General features: G+C 38.9%; 1 protein-coding gene across 8 annotated transcripts in view; it reads right to left on the bottom strand.

The window, feature by feature from the left end:
- Positions 1-1,076: 1,076 nt before the first annotated feature.
- MGAT4A (alpha-1,3-mannosyl-glycoprotein 4-beta-N-acetylglucosaminyltransferase A) overlaps positions 1,077-15,577 on the bottom strand; it is a 112,835-nt gene continuing 98,334 nt past the window's right edge. For 5 of the 8 annotated variants that reach the window (XM_061626894.1, XM_061626893.1, XM_061626898.1 and 2 more), the window contains 4 exons: positions 12,120-12,198; positions 7,469-7,535; positions 6,329-6,462; positions 1,077-4,918 (listed from right to left, as the gene is read on the bottom strand). In XM_061626894.1, the coding sequence (XP_061482878.1) occupies positions 4,892-4,918; positions 6,329-6,462; positions 7,469-7,535; positions 12,120-12,198 (307 nt within the window). In that variant the 3' untranslated portion in view covers positions 1,077-4,891. Of the gene's footprint in view, positions 4,919-6,328; positions 6,463-7,468; positions 7,536-12,119; positions 12,199-15,577 lie in introns of those variants that run through there. The other 3 variants (XM_061626895.1, XM_061626899.1, XM_061626901.1) reach the window with 2 other exon arrangements.

The following is a 15,577-nucleotide window of genomic DNA, read 5'->3' as shown; positions in this document are numbered from 1 at the left end:
CATTGTGCAGCCAAAAATCTTTGTGCTAGCAGAAGTATAATTTAGATACCGCCTAAGGTTAGGCTGCAAACTTGCCCTCTTTTTTCTTGAGTAAACCCAATTGGATTCAGTAGACTTACTTCTGAGTAGCCATGGTTAGGTTGCACTGCAAGTTATCTCTACTAGTTTCAGTTCTGGGAATACTTCCTGTGCAGGTGTATAGACTGTCAAGAATGAGTGGAACAGCTGTTTGCTTTCCTCTTTCTAGGTGTTTATGGGGACTAGAGATGGATATATTGCACTCAACTCAAAGGAAAACAGGGAGATGAGTAAAAAGTGGAATCTCTTAATGCTTGTAAATCTGACGCTTACCCCAGATGCTAAAAGTTTGAGGTGATGCATGGGATGTTGCCATCAGTAAATAGTACTGGTGCCAGGTCAAAGGTCTTTCCAAAGCACGTAGGTCATAGGCAGGAAGGGGATATACTTGTAGTCCAGTAGTAGCAGCTGTGTTTTAAGAGCCTATATTGTATAGACCGGGGGTAGGGAACTTCTTAGCACAGCAGGTCACATCTTTATCTCCCCTCCTTTGGCCAACTTTCACAGGTGGATAGGATGATAGACAAACTCCCAGGACTAATCAAAGAAGCTCACTTAAAGCAATCTTCGGCTAATGTGTGATTAGAGGGAGCCCAGTTGAAGTTTGCAGAGGGGAAAATGTTTTTAATAGAAAGTGCTTCCTTGGGGGAGGGGGAAACGTTAATTACAAGCAGATCGTTTTTTCTTTCAATTGCTTTCCTAATGCCCAACCATTAGCTGGTTGTCAGGCAGTTGAGAAACATTGTGCATTGGGCTTTACCTTCCCATACTTGATGCCAGGTGTCATGGCCCAAAGGGGGAATCCTGGTAGGGCTGCATGCTCCCTAGTCCTGGTGTATACCTTTCTAATGCACCTTTGTAAGAGGAGGGTTTAGAGAGAACCTGAGTGGCAAGTGGTTTATTGACAAAACCACACCTGATAGTAGTTCTGTACATTTTCAGTAGCTGAAGAATTCCATAATACTTTTTCAAAATATTTATTTCAAACATTATGGGGGCAGCTGTGGCACATAGAACATTGATGAAAGGCACAGTTAACATGACCCAGTTAGGTTTTCCATTATAGCAGCAAGAGTAACAAAATCATATCTAGCTCTTAAAAAATGTGTTACAGCAAGTACTGTAAATAATTAATGGAAACATGGCTGGTTGTAGGATCAAAGTTACAGATTCCGCAAGGGCAGGAATACAAATTGGCAACTACAGAGCAGATAAACCGAGAAAAGGAGTAGGGCCATTTTTTAAAAAACAATTACTACTGACATCACTTACCAAAATTTTAATCTTTCCTAACAAAGTCTATAAAAGCAAGAAACCAAACCTGCTGGCAGTCATCCTAATTAGCTATTGCTAAGGCTTATAAACATTCATGATAGCATATTAAAACCTTTGCAAATAGCTATACCATAATTCAAGTAAAGCACAAATTTGATCTTTCAGGAAAAGTGAGTTTGAAATGCCTGTTGCCTCTGTTTAATGGACAGGGATATAAATAAGTTATGAATTAAGTTAACCATGGCTGCAGTAGTGGGCATTTTCGTTATTTCCAATCAGCAATAAAAAAAGACTTTGGATTATGGTTACCACCACCACATTACATCCCTACCTTTTTGATCTTTTATCATGTGCAATGGGATATATAGGTTGGATAATTTTGTGGAGTTTTTCTTCCCCTTCCTCCCCTCCCCAAACATATAAGGTTAAATATAGTGGGTTACAATCCTAAAACACACTTCCTAGGGAATGAACTTAGTGAGTACAGTGGGACTTCTTGGTAAAAACAGGATTGCACAGGAAGACACCACATTTGAATTCTAGACAACAATTTGACCAACTGGCAGACAAAAATCAGAGGCATTAGGAGGCTAGTTTCCCAAAGGTCATAACCCTAAAGAGGGACTGATCTATGGTCTCTGGGACTTTGTAAGAGAAAATGGAAATGGACTGCCTTCAAGTCGACTCCGACTTACGGCGACCCTACAATTAGGGTTTTCAAGGTAAGCAGTATTCAGAGGGGATATACCATTGACTCCCTCTGAGGCTGAGAGGCATTGACTGACCCAAGGTCACCCAGTGAGCTTCATGGCTATGTAGGGATTTGAACCCTGGTCTCCCAGGTCGCAGTCCAACACCTTAACCATTACACCACACTGGCTCTCAAAAACCTTGCGCTGTCCAGGAATCGAACCCAGGTCGCAAGAATCGGAATCTTGCATGATACCACTACACCAGTGGCGCAGAGAACAGCCAATTAAAATCATTAATACTTTGTAGCAAAAGATCAAACAACCACAAATCCTGCAGGAACAGAGAGCTGGGACCAAGAATGCCAAGCTTAAACTTGGGGCCATAGTCCCTGTACTTTGCTAGGCTAGGTGTAGTGTCAGGGCAATTGATTGTTCAAGTTGTACAGCTTGTTCAGAACATAAAATAAAGATACAACTGTGCTTGTCCTTACATATCATCCTGGAATAATTAGGCCCTTTTCTCTATATGAAGCACATACAAACCGATAGTTTTGAAAAAAAAATTCCATGCCTCAATCTCTCCTACCCAAGCCTACCTCTGAGGAAAGTGTCATTCCCAAATCATCACACATTTTGATTCTAAATGCGTATTCTGATTTAGTTGTTGCTGAACATTAACACACATTCATTTCAATGCATGTTTGGTGCCATAGGCAGCTTACAGCTGTTCCCAAAGGCAATTATAAAACTTAACATTGATGTTGCACATTGGGTGTTAATGTGGCTTGCATTATCTTGTGGATCCTTTTAACAGTCCTGTAAAGTCATTCTCATTCCCATATTTCAGATGTAGTGCTTAGACAGTGATGGTAGCTTGCTTAAAGGCCACCCAGTGATTTCATGGAAGAAGGTGAAGTTTGAGCTCAGGCTCTTGGCCACTATGCTACACAAGCTGTTTTTTAAAACTATTTTTATTAGATGCCCAGTAACAATCATTCTATGGACAACATACAAAATATATAAAAAAATCAAGCACATATCTTCCCAGTCAAACGAGGAAGTAAAGAGTTTCAGCAAAACCATTCTATAAATATAAGGCAGACCCAACCAAAGGAGGGGGGAGGGGGACAGTCAATTGTGGATCCACCTTGAACAATTTAAAACTTGATCAAGAGTTTTATATTATGACAACTATTTTTTTTAGAAATAGGCTCGTGGAGAAACAAAAATAGGCAGATGCCTCTTCATTTAATACTACAAATCATTTTACCCTTGAAAGAAGGCAAGGCAGACAGTTTTTGGCAAAGCTTACATCCATGACACAGAAGTATCTAAGATTCAGCTCATGAAACATGCTACCTCCATTTAAGAAAACTTTTGTTTACCTGCATGAGTCACAGATGTGCAGTTGAGGTAAAAAAAATTAGCTTCTCATATCTTGACTGGGTTAAGAAAGTTTTTTTTAAAAAGTATTATTACATACTATTGCATGTTTACTGTGCTGCAGAGCACAAAGTGCTAGAATTGCCTCTCTTCAAGGCTACTGACAAAGCAAGCACCTCTTATTCTTTTTCTTGAAGTACAAAAGACAACAAGCATTTAGGTCACGTGAAATCTCTTGCTTCAGTCAGCTGGAGTGCAATGCTTTCAGCAGGAGCTGGGCTCTCTTAAAGGGAAAAAAACTATCACACTTAAAGACTGACAGTCACATTTTTAAAAACTCAGCTGAGGTTACTGTGTATCGATTTCTACTGTTATTCCTAATAAAATGGTAAAGTCATTCTGTAAGAATAAGTAGAGTTCATACAAAAGGGGATGTGAACCAAAATAAAAATATGCAGAAACTTCAGAATGCTTTTCTATCCAAATAAATAACTTGATTGTGTTTCAGAAGAGTCTAAAAAGGTTAAAAAAGGAATGACCTGTTATCAAAATTTCCCTTTAATGGGAGATGAATCAAACTTCAAATCACTTTAGAGTCATACACCATTTTGAAGTACAAAATTTCTCAACATGCTTTGTAAGATTATATATTGTGGACTGTTAAAGGTAATGTTATTCAAAGCCCTCGTATACCATGCCTTTGAACAACATATCCTAGATTTTTGGCACAAGGCATGAAGAAATTGTCCTGTGCAAAACACATTCATTTTCAAAGGGTTTTGTGCAGGATAACTTTTTAATAGATTGTGTCCTTGGTATGGTACAAAAGTGCTTAATTTTCAAACTCCATTTAACTCTCCTAACCATGGCAGTGTATTACAAAATATGATCACTTCATTATCAAAGCAAAATGTAGAGTTAACTCAAGACGTAAGGTAATTCATTAAAAAAAACTGCATCATTATTACCTGCATAAAAATATGTACTTTTCAAATTATTTTAATAAATTAAATATCCCTAATGCTTTTGAATATATATCCCTGATAATCTGTAAAAGAGGGCTTGAATTAGCAAAATAAATGGACCTCCAAAAAGTACCCCTTCATAAAATGTATTTATATATTTTTTTATATCCAAGGAATGTAATAATATGTACAACTTTTATATAGCATATCCTATCTCTTGGATACGTAACACTGTGATCCTTAGGCATCAGAGTCATGATCAAATGAAGGAAATCATGGATCCAGATAAATAATACCAGCAAAAAGTTTCACAATCATAATAAATCTTTCTTGCTGAGTCAATCTTCTCATCTACAGTAGATTTCACAAGAGGTAGGGTTTCATCGAGAAGTAAGAGTTGGAGATAAGGTGCATGCTCAGTGTCTTCACTCTGCAATTTGGAAGATTTTGTAGAAAAGCTTTCCAAAGATGAAGATCTCTTTTGTTCCTCTTAACTCATCAGTTGGGGATCTTTTTAATATGAATCTGCAATGCAAAATTGAAACATGACTGATAAAATACACATCTATTTATTAAAAGGGCCCCACACATTACAGCAAAAGATAGCTCCTTTCGTTTATTTCTCAATGTGATTAAACCACATTTTCTGCAAGATGTTAACATATGCCTGAGAACAGCAACCAATCGTGGTTTCTGGGTGTGCATACACTGCATATGTTTTTACACAAGAATTCCCTTTCAATCTTACAAACATATTGGTTTGCTATGGAAACATCGGAACCCCATCTTTTATTGTGAAGTGGTCTTATCCACAAAGGTGAAACTTCCCACCTTCTTAACTGTTTCTTTCCATACCATGGATACAGCAGAGAAAACAGATGCTAAAATGTTTTCATAGGAACACAGGAAGCTGCCTTATACCAAGTTAGATCCTGGGTCCATCTAGTTTAGCATTGTCTACACTGACAGGCAGTGACTCTCCAAGGTTCCAGATGCCGAAGATTGAGCTTGGGACTTCATGAGTGCAAAGCAAGTGTTCTACCATTGAGCTACAGCCCTTCCCTTAATAACTGAATGTAATAATGGGGTGGATCCAATTATTGCACAAGCACAACTCTTCTCATAGAAAGGGTGGTTCCAGCACCTGGTAACAGAAAGGGAAAAGATTTGGGGGGAAGGGTTTCCTTGCAAATCTACCCTGTTGGATTATAGAAGGGGACTCTCTGGAACAGCATGTGAGATTATGCAGGGAAAGGATAAAATCACACTTTCCTCCCTCTACTAGCAGGCGCTTCTGCTGGACTGAAGCACCTCTATGAAGGGAAGAGAACCTTTGTTCAAACCCAACATCCCTGAAATAGTTAAGGCCACTGGGATGTCCCAGTGCACATTAAACATGATACACCAAGACAAGAATGCCCAAGCGTTCTCAAAGTAGCATGCCAAAATTATGAACTATGCAGAGGTCTGCTCATGGCATCAGCATTTCACATAACCTCAGCATGCGGCACTTGGGGCTGGAAGCCACACCAATCCACTAAAAACTGGGGGTATGCATATGCCAGCATCGAGGTTCATCATAATAGTGCCACATATTTGGAATGTTACAAAATGTTTCTATAAAGGAGGACTTGATAGCCAGTGTGGTGTAGTGGTTTGAGCGTTGGACTACGACCTGGGAGACCAGTGTTTGAGTCCCCACGCAGCCATGAAGCTCACTGGGTGACCTGAGCCAGTCATTGCCTCTCAGCCTCAGAGGGAGGCAATTGTAAACCACCTCTGAATACCGCTTACCATGAAAATCCTATTCATAGGGTCACCATAAGTTGGAATCAACTTGAAGGCAGTCCGTTTCCATTTCCAAAGGACTTAAAGTTTAAAAAGTTTGAAGGGTGGTGCTATAAGCTATACAAGGTATTTTCATTTAAATCTTACCTCATTTAGAATTGCCCAGACAGAAGAATTCTGTATTACCAGAAGCCGGACAGCTGCAATCGGATTTAGACTAGTATCAACCATTCCCTCTGCTACACCATTTCCAAATTTGCCTTCAAAAAGCAGAAGACGTTCTAAATAAGAACAGCCAATCCAAGCCATCACTTAAAAACATCGTACATGTAAGGCTATTCAGTTTAGGACTGGGTTTACAGTTGTGGCAGACCCCAACATGACTGCCTCCAAGAGAATCTAGCAGTAGTGGAAGCAGCTAAAGATCTGCTTTTTGACAAAAACTGGATTCTTGCAGATCATGGTGAACAATATTTCAATTTAAAATCAAAATAACCCCCCTAAACCCTAAATATTATTTTCAACATTATTCCACACATAATATTTAGTTCAGGTCAGGTGTGGGGAACCTTTTGCCCATCACACGTTGCTGAACTGCAACTCCTATCATCCCTGGCAATTAGCCATGGTTGCAGGGACTAATGGGTGTTGTAGTTCAGCAGTATCTGGAGGGCCAACGGTCCCCCACATCTGCTTTAGTTGGAACCAAGATTATTTAAGCACCTGTTTAAAAAAATCCACCTTTACTTAATTTCAAATGCACAGATCGCAATCAAGCTTCTACATAAAGGACTATGATTATGATTAATTATGTCAGTCTCATCTAACTGGAACCAGAACTATGATTTGTTAATTCAGTTATCCAGAGCTTGTTATTTTAACAATATATTATTTAGGGCAGTATACAGATTTTTTTTCAACACTTGAAGTTCCTGAATTTATTATTAGTTATTTATTATATTTATATCCTGCCCTTCCTCCCAGTAGGAGCCCAGGGCAGCAAACAAGAGCACTAAAACACACTATATGCCATGCTACATCTTTTCCTACAGGTGGCAGCCCTGGGCTCCTGCTGGGAGAAAGGGTGGGATATACATAAAATCATAAATAAATAATAAATAAAAAGTTAATGGCTGCCCAAGTATCTGATCTGAGAGTGGCTCCAGCTGCTGTCACCCAAACTTCTGTAGAACTTTGCTAGAACAGTGACACATAGGACTGGGCCTTAGTTACAAAAGAGTGTGGTTGAAATGTCTGTAGAACACTTGGGGGGGTACAAGGCATTACCTATTCTGAAATACCCATCTTCTAATCGTTTCTCTTTGGTTTCTTTGCTTAATACCAACTCTTCACTCTGAAAAACAAGATTAAAAAAATCTAAGGGCTACTACTTTAGATACCAATGTAGTATCCTATACTAGGGATAGAGAAAAGTTTTGGTCTGTGTTATTAAAGGAAGCCAAACTAATTCACAGTTCCTAGACTTCTTTACAGTTTGGAACACTGTTAACCATCAGTTTGTACATTTCTCCCAATTTTGCAATGCAGTTTGGGTTCAAAAATGCATACAAAATGTATATTTTATGGGGGAAATGAGTATTTTAGGAGGAACACAGAAAAGCATAAAGTTCATATTTTAGGATAGGTGTGGGAACTCCTCCCATCAACCCAGCAAACATGGCCAATGGGCAGGGATGATGGGACCTGTATGCAGCAGCATCTTCAGGGCCAAAGGTTCCTCATATCTGTTTTAGGCATTAAATGTTTACACCATACATTTTAAGAAAATGTGCATTCAAAAATGTGCATAGTTTAAGTGCAATTTTTCATGTTTTTTTTAACAAATATCCACTGACAAGAGGACATAATGGATTTACCACTGAACACATGTGAAACTGACACAAAATGGAAATAGGCTGATCAGGCAGTCCAAAAAATTACAACAGAAAATGAGTTCCTTAGTTCTGTATGGAAATGTTGAGATTAGAAGTCCTAAGAGTCTTCCTTTTCCCTCAGTTTTTTAAAAACAGAAATAGGATTTTTAAAAAATTGCGCAGATGTAAGGGGGCAGTGATCAACAAGTGAACTATTATAAGCTTTGCGAGGTGGAGCTAAGCACATTTCAGAACACATTAATCAATCTACAGTCCTAATGTTATGGAATAGGTCATTATGCATAAAAGTTGTCACCCATCTGTAGGTCCTCATCTTATTCTTGCATGTGTTATATTGCCCTGGACTTAATGTCAATGGCAGCACCATACAAGGTGTCCCTAGTCTCACCCAGGCCAAAAGTAAACATTACAAGCTGAGACCAAACAGCAGATCCTTATCTTCTGCTCTGCCTCCCAGTGATCACTCCATAACAGCGAATAGTGGCGGAGTACTGACAGAACTGGAGCCAAAATGGAACTACTAAGAAACAAGAGGAAGACAGGAGCATGCTCGGGAGAACCCTGCTGCATGTAGAAATACAGAACAGAGGGGAGGGGGAGAAAGGAACAGCCCAGTGAGGATGGATCACGCTTATTGGCCACCAGGAGCCACAGTATGTTGTCAGTTTGAAAATAAAAAACAGAAAAAATGGGTGGTGGTTGTGGAATGGAGAGAGCACCCTGGAGGAGGGGAATCATTGGCTGGACCTGTGAACTGGAGCATTCCTGTTAAAAGGTGAAGATATACTCCTGGTCTCACCTATACCATCTTTTATAAGTTCATGAAGTGACATCACTTTACTGCAACTTTCCTGACCCCACTTCACCGATTGTTGCTCATGAGAACATTTAAGCTTGCAGAATAGCAATGCCATGTTGAACGTGCATCATATACATCCTGCCACTTGACTCTGTGGTAAAATAGATTCCAAGCAAATTATGTATCTAGACCTCAGCTTATGACCTTTGCTCCTCTACCTCAAAAGGAACCCAAAGATATCATTTTTCCGTAAGTAACTTCCCCTGCAACTTCCTCCAACACCACCTATTTTTTGCTCTTCTATTAAATCCCTCCTCAAAACCTACCTCTTAACTGAAGATTTGGTTGAATGCTTTATTCCTCATCCCATAATGAAACATGGAGTGCAATCTTATACATCCTGCTCAGAAATAAGCCCCACCAAGTTCAACGGGACTGACAGAGTTGGTATACAGAGGGTTACGAGTCAGGAATGTTAGGTAATTTAAATCTCTTTTGAATTGTTGGGGGGGGGGGTTGTACCAAACACCAATGTTACTTCCTGTGTTCCTTCCTTTGGGCAGTATCTAACAAAGTAGTTCCATTAGCACAAGGAGAGGGAACTTCCCCTCCCTCTCCCTGTGCTCCCCTCCCCCCAAAAATCTGGATGGTTGTGGAAAACCCCAGCACAGATTTAGGGGGTACAGGGGGAGCAGACAAAGAAGGAAAGTTCCACTGTGCATCCAGAAGTCTTTGGGCTGATGGAACTACTTCATTGGATACTACTCTTTCTTCTTAGTCCTCATTGCACCACAACTGTTCTTTGATCTTTGTTAACTCCTCCCCAACATCCTGAAGCAGATTGGACCACTAGTGTCAATTACATAGGCAAAATCCTATAAATGCTTAACCAAGTCCTGTGCAGGGTGTGTTTGTGTATGTGTCTTCAGCTGAAATCAACCAGTAAGTCTGAAGTCCATGCTGTTCTTCAGCCAGGAAGATAGAAAGAGAGACTGCTGATTCTAGGTTCAGCTACTGCTGCCAAAAGGGGATCCCCTGAAGCATTGTAAAAGATGCCTTCTGGGTCTGTAGGCACATCTGTAAACTGGAATAAGTGTCATTGGTATCGCAGATACATTGAAACCAACCACACACCACAGCCTATTTTATTGGCTACAATAGAATTCTTGTTTCAGTCCTAATTTCAGCAGGGGGCAGAAAAACAGAACAAGCTTTTCTTGTTTATTTAAACCTTCCCAATTTAGCGTATTTCACTTCTGTTTTTAATTCTTGCTAGTTTCTATATTTTAATACTGTGTTATGATCAGTTTTATGCTTTATATTTTATTTCTGTACACCACTTCGGTGTTTCTTAAATGTAGAACAGTTCATAAATTCTGAAATAAATAAATAAGTAAATAAGTTCCACATAGAGTTAAGCCCAGTGAAATCAATGAGTGTAAGCACACATATTCTGCTGTATTATGTGTTGGACCTTAGCAATCATATCTACCTACCCCAGGAGTCGCTAATGTGGTACCCTCCAGATGATGTTGGATTGCAACTCTCATTCTAAACCATTGGCTATGTGGAACTTATTTACTTATTTATTTATTTCAGAATTTATGAACTGTTCTACATTTAAGAAACACCCAAGTGTATCTGCGATACCAATGTATCTGCGATACCAATGACACTTTTTCCAGTTTACAGATGTGCCCACAGGCCCAGAAGGCATCTTTTACAATGCTTCAGGGGATCCCCTTTTGGCAGCAGTAGCTGAACCTAGAATCAGCAGTCTCTCTTTCTATCTTCCTGGCTGAAGAACAGCAAATTGGTTTTGTTTATAAATCCAGTTGCTTGGTTAAAGTACAGCTGATGTGGTTTATTCCAAAGGAATTTTGAATAAACTTACCACTATCTCACCCCACATCTCTGCTTTGGAGTTCTGAGCCAAGTTACGACAGAGTCCTTCTGCTCTGAATTCAGTCGTGAGTGGCAGCGAGCACCCGATTGAGTTATTTTATTGTGGGTTTAATTTCAGTGACAAAAATGGGACTTTGAGATGAATTGAATTTGGCTTTCCTTGTGACTTGGGATGGGGTGAGGTGAGGTACCAGGGTACAGAGGGGGATAAAAATACCCTGAAAGACGCCAGGTGCATCACAAGGACTTACTTCCAGGTAAGTTCCTGTGAGGAAGCCTAAACACATGCAACTGGACATAGCACATATTCTTCTGCTGTTGCCCTCTTTTCTACCTTCCTCCCCCTTTGTCAAATGTTAGATTGTAAACTCCTTGGGGCAGGGGACTGTCTGTTACTCTAAATGCCATGCACATTGATAGTACTATAGAAATAACAGTATACCATCAGCAGGAATTGATAGGAATTTGTAACATCAGCACCTGCCTGTAATCCACACACTGCCTTGAGAACATCATCAAAGGAAGGATAGCATTTTTGTACGGTTAATGCAAGGGTTGCAACCTTTTTGGGTTCACGGAACTACCCAGAACAGATTTAAATTACTTAACATTCCTGACATGTAACCCACTGTATCCCAGCTCTGACAGTCTTACTTCTGAGCAGACATGCATAAGACTGCACTCCACAGGCTCCAATATAATTCTTCTTTCCGGCCTAATTTCAGCAGCAGAGAAGACCCTGTGGGTGTCAAGGAGGGCCTCTGTGGGCACCTGCATGCCTTCAGGCAGTACATTGACAACCCCTGGTTTAAAGAAATGTCGGTGAAGAAGAAAGGTGGCATTTGGCTTCAAGGACCCAAATGCAACAAGGAATGGGCATTGCAGGTTTGTAGACTTAGATAGAAGCCCACGTTTTAAACACATAATTTTGAGACATGATTTTCCTGTTTGAGCTGCCTGTCCCCTAGCAAAATTCTGTACCAAACTGCTTCCACAAGTTAAACATATTTGCATATATTATGCATAATTATTCAGCTTCAGTCAGGTCTTTATCTCCCACCAGCTATGTGAGAAAAGTAACATCTGAACATGATCTTACATACCTCTTGATTACAAGCAAATTTTCCTAAGCTGTGCTTAGATCAAGAACTTCCGGAAATAATATTCTTTATTCTATCCACCAGCTTTCTGAGATAAGATTTTTGATAGGATCAATTGTTTTATATTTTGGGAAATGGGGATGACCTACATTCTCTTACATCAATAGAAATATCATGAAAGATATTCACTTTTAAGATAAACACAGAGGAGGAAGAAACAGATTTCTCTGTATCCATACCTTAAAAGGCAACACTTCCACTGTTGTGTTGACTAATATATCCCCTGGATGTTCTGGGTTGCCACTATGGAACAGGTATCTATAAGTGCAAAAAGGTAAAAACCCAAGATGATCAGTCATGGCTAACAAGCAGGGAAACATACACTAGTCACATAGAAGATAGAGACACAGCATAATCCTGTGTTTACTCAGATGTTAATGTGCCCAAAGGGGCTTCCTCCTATATAAGTGTGGCAAACACTGTTGCCAAAGACACTCAAAAGATTTAATAGCAGCATGTTGAAAGACTATGGCTGTGAAAACACTAGTCGCCTACAGCAAACTGTTTCCATTAGCCACACCTGGAGGGGGAATGGGTTGATCTGCTAATCAGTTGCGAAATCTCTTTGAAGCTAATTTTTTTTTAAAAAAAACTCACTCAGGTGGATCCCACCAGGTCTTACGGTAAAAAGGGGTGGGGTTTGACTAGCGTCATGTGCCCCCATTTTCAGAACAGAGGTCGAGACACACATTGGACTAGCAGAGTAGTGGATGTGTTTCTACCCTATAACATTGTTCTTGTATACAATTGTCAAGGGATCACAATGGACTCAAACAGTTAAATGAGGCTTGTATATTCTTAACAGCTACCAATGTAAAGATGACTAGCATGAAATCAGTTACAACTATGTTTAAATTAGGAGTATGATTAAATTAAAAGCCCAAAATCAGTTTGGTAATTTTAAAGCAAGAATGGAGTTTCCTCCCAGGTGAGTATCAGATTACAGATTCAGTGTTAAATGCTAGATGAGGAGAAACCAGTTTATTATACCACTAGGTGGCATCACTGCTTATGGAAATATTAATACACTTTGTACTTTCTAGAAGACAGCCTAGCTTTCATCTTATCTACAGAGTTATTCAGAAAGGCTATACAGCCACCTGGGTTTCTCACTTTAAAACATTGTAGATTTTGTTAACTCTGTTCTTACTAAAATTAGATGCATATGTTCAAAAGATCCAGAAAACATAATTCATTTCAAAACAGATGAATGCAATGATCCATCTGACATATGGAGTAGAAATATTTTTGACAACCCTCAGTATGCCTCCCACCCTTAGGATGGGTCATATGGACTTAGTGCAGGGCTGTTTGGGGCCTTGCCTCAATTACTTGTAACAAAACTTTGACCTATTACCACAACCTATTACATGAACTCCAAGCTTAATACAATGTTATTTCCATCTGTCTGGTTCCAGAACCTTGAAAAAACCAGGCAATAAGAATCCATGGAGGATCTAGTAGCATCCAAGCGGTTTCACTAAACAGAAGCTAGCAAAAGAAAAATGGTTCAGTGAAGACTATTGTCAAACATGATAAATCTCACTGTTAAAAGTAATTCTAACAACTGGTTTGACACTACAAAAAAAGTCTTTACTACTTAAGAACAAATGGACTTTTATTAGTGCTTGTAATGGCAAGGAGCCTGAGATGAGGCCACTGATTTCAGTAGGTACACTATTTGGGGGACAATGTCTAGTTCCACTCCAATCTAATAAAAACAATGCATTTACATATGGCCTTACTAATAACCTGAAAGGCTTTATATTCACCAATTATCTGGAAGGTTGTGTCTGCTCTCTTTCCAAACAGGGAAAGAAGGAGCTGCCTGACCTAAGAGAAAACCAGACATCCTATCTAAAGCGAACTGTAAGGTCCTGTGCAGGAATGTAGGGTAGATGCCTCATGAAGAGTGTAACAAGCTACTGCAGAAGAATGACTCTGGGTAATTCATCTAAAAGGCACAAGTGTTTTGTCAGATTTCAGCTGAATCATGGGAATACCTGACAGAGAACCCCTCAATGTAAATCACTTTCACTTATTTCTGTATTTGCAAATTGTAAATAAGAGTACCATCTATACAGATATGAAACATAAATTTATGTAAATTACAATATAATTATAATTAACCAAAAGTAAAGCCATATGTATCTATACATTTCTGTCATTTTTTAATTTTGGTAACCACCCATATGACTAATAGAGACAGTTCCTGCAATCCTATGCATACTTATCTGAGAGCAAGCCACCCAGATATATTTTAACCTCCAAATAAGTATTAATTATATGTTAGTGTCTTGTGAGGAAACATTTCCACACAAAGTTAACTTGTAATTTCATTCACTTTACATAAGCAGCTTTTATTTTGAAGAAATATTCTGTTCCATAGCTTAAAGTTACACTACTTTCATCCACAGACAATATCAACAAACAACTGCTTCTTTTATTTTAAAATTCAAAGCAGTTGTTAAGTAACATTTACCAAGCAGATGGCCAAAAATGGAAGCTTGAATGGCTGAATATAATTACAACTGTGTATAAATAGTTCAATAGAGATGGATTAAGATGACACACGGAAGATGACAACAAAGCAAATGTTAATCGATATCAGTAGGCAAAATAGTATGTTGTAAATCTGACATTTGTTGTCCTCTTTAATATACTGTAAGCAATTTTAACATGAAATATTAGTTCAGAATGGTTTTGAATTTTAAGTTAAGGAAAGCAGTGACCTCATTATATTGTACATTGATGACAACTGCCATATCTTTGAATCTATACACCAGGATCTCCTTCATTGTACAGAAAGGCCATGTGAGTTAAATGACACAAAATATTTAACTCAAATGGAAATACCTTTTGTACAACACACCAAGAAAAAAAACTAGTTCTTCTGTTAAATGGGCTACAAAAAGAAGCAGTGTTGGTTGTTAAACAGTGGTTTATAATTTGTCTTCATTTTATTCTGGGTTTTATACTAGGTTTTAGTGTTTTAATGTTTGTTTAACTTTGTAAGAATCTGGGTCACTTTTTGTTAAAAAAGCAACTAATAAATTCAGTAAATAATAATAAAAACAGTTGATCTTACAACTTACATACTTTACTATATTGACCGCAAAACATAGGTTTTTCCCCACTTTTTATCCTTCCAAATTAACAGCTGCCAATTTGCATTTAACTGTTCCAAATTAGTTTACAGCATTATAAAATAATCTTGAGAAAGTACTATGGGTACCAGTCACAAATGGCTGTTATGGGAATGCAGCATAACACAACATGGCTACCACATCTAAAAGAGCAGAGACAAGATCACAAAATGGTGTAGGCATGCCTCCCATCAATGACAAAAAAAGACATCTGTATAAGGCTCTGCTACACTCATGGAAGGGAGGGTGGGTGTCCATTCCTGGCATCCATGTTCAATATAGGAGAGGCCAAGCCAGTGAAAAGAAGAACTAAGCAAGAAAAGCAACATTCTCTCATGGTTTGTGCATTTTTGTGTGACTGTTTACTGAGACCTTTTACTGGTGCATTAGAGGGCACTGGTGGGCATATTGGCACCCTTGGTGCCACATTGCCAACCCCTGCCTTTACTCCGCAAAATACTGTGAATGCATGTACATGCATGTAGTGGAAA

The sequence above is a fragment of the Rhineura floridana genome, chromosome 5 (genome assembly GCF_030035675.1).
Source record: "Rhineura floridana isolate rRhiFlo1 chromosome 5, rRhiFlo1.hap2, whole genome shotgun sequence".
NCBI classification, from domain to species: domain Eukaryota; kingdom Metazoa; phylum Chordata; class Lepidosauria; order Squamata; family Rhineuridae; genus Rhineura; species Rhineura floridana.
This window is presented reverse-complemented; position numbering and strand designations above follow the sequence as displayed.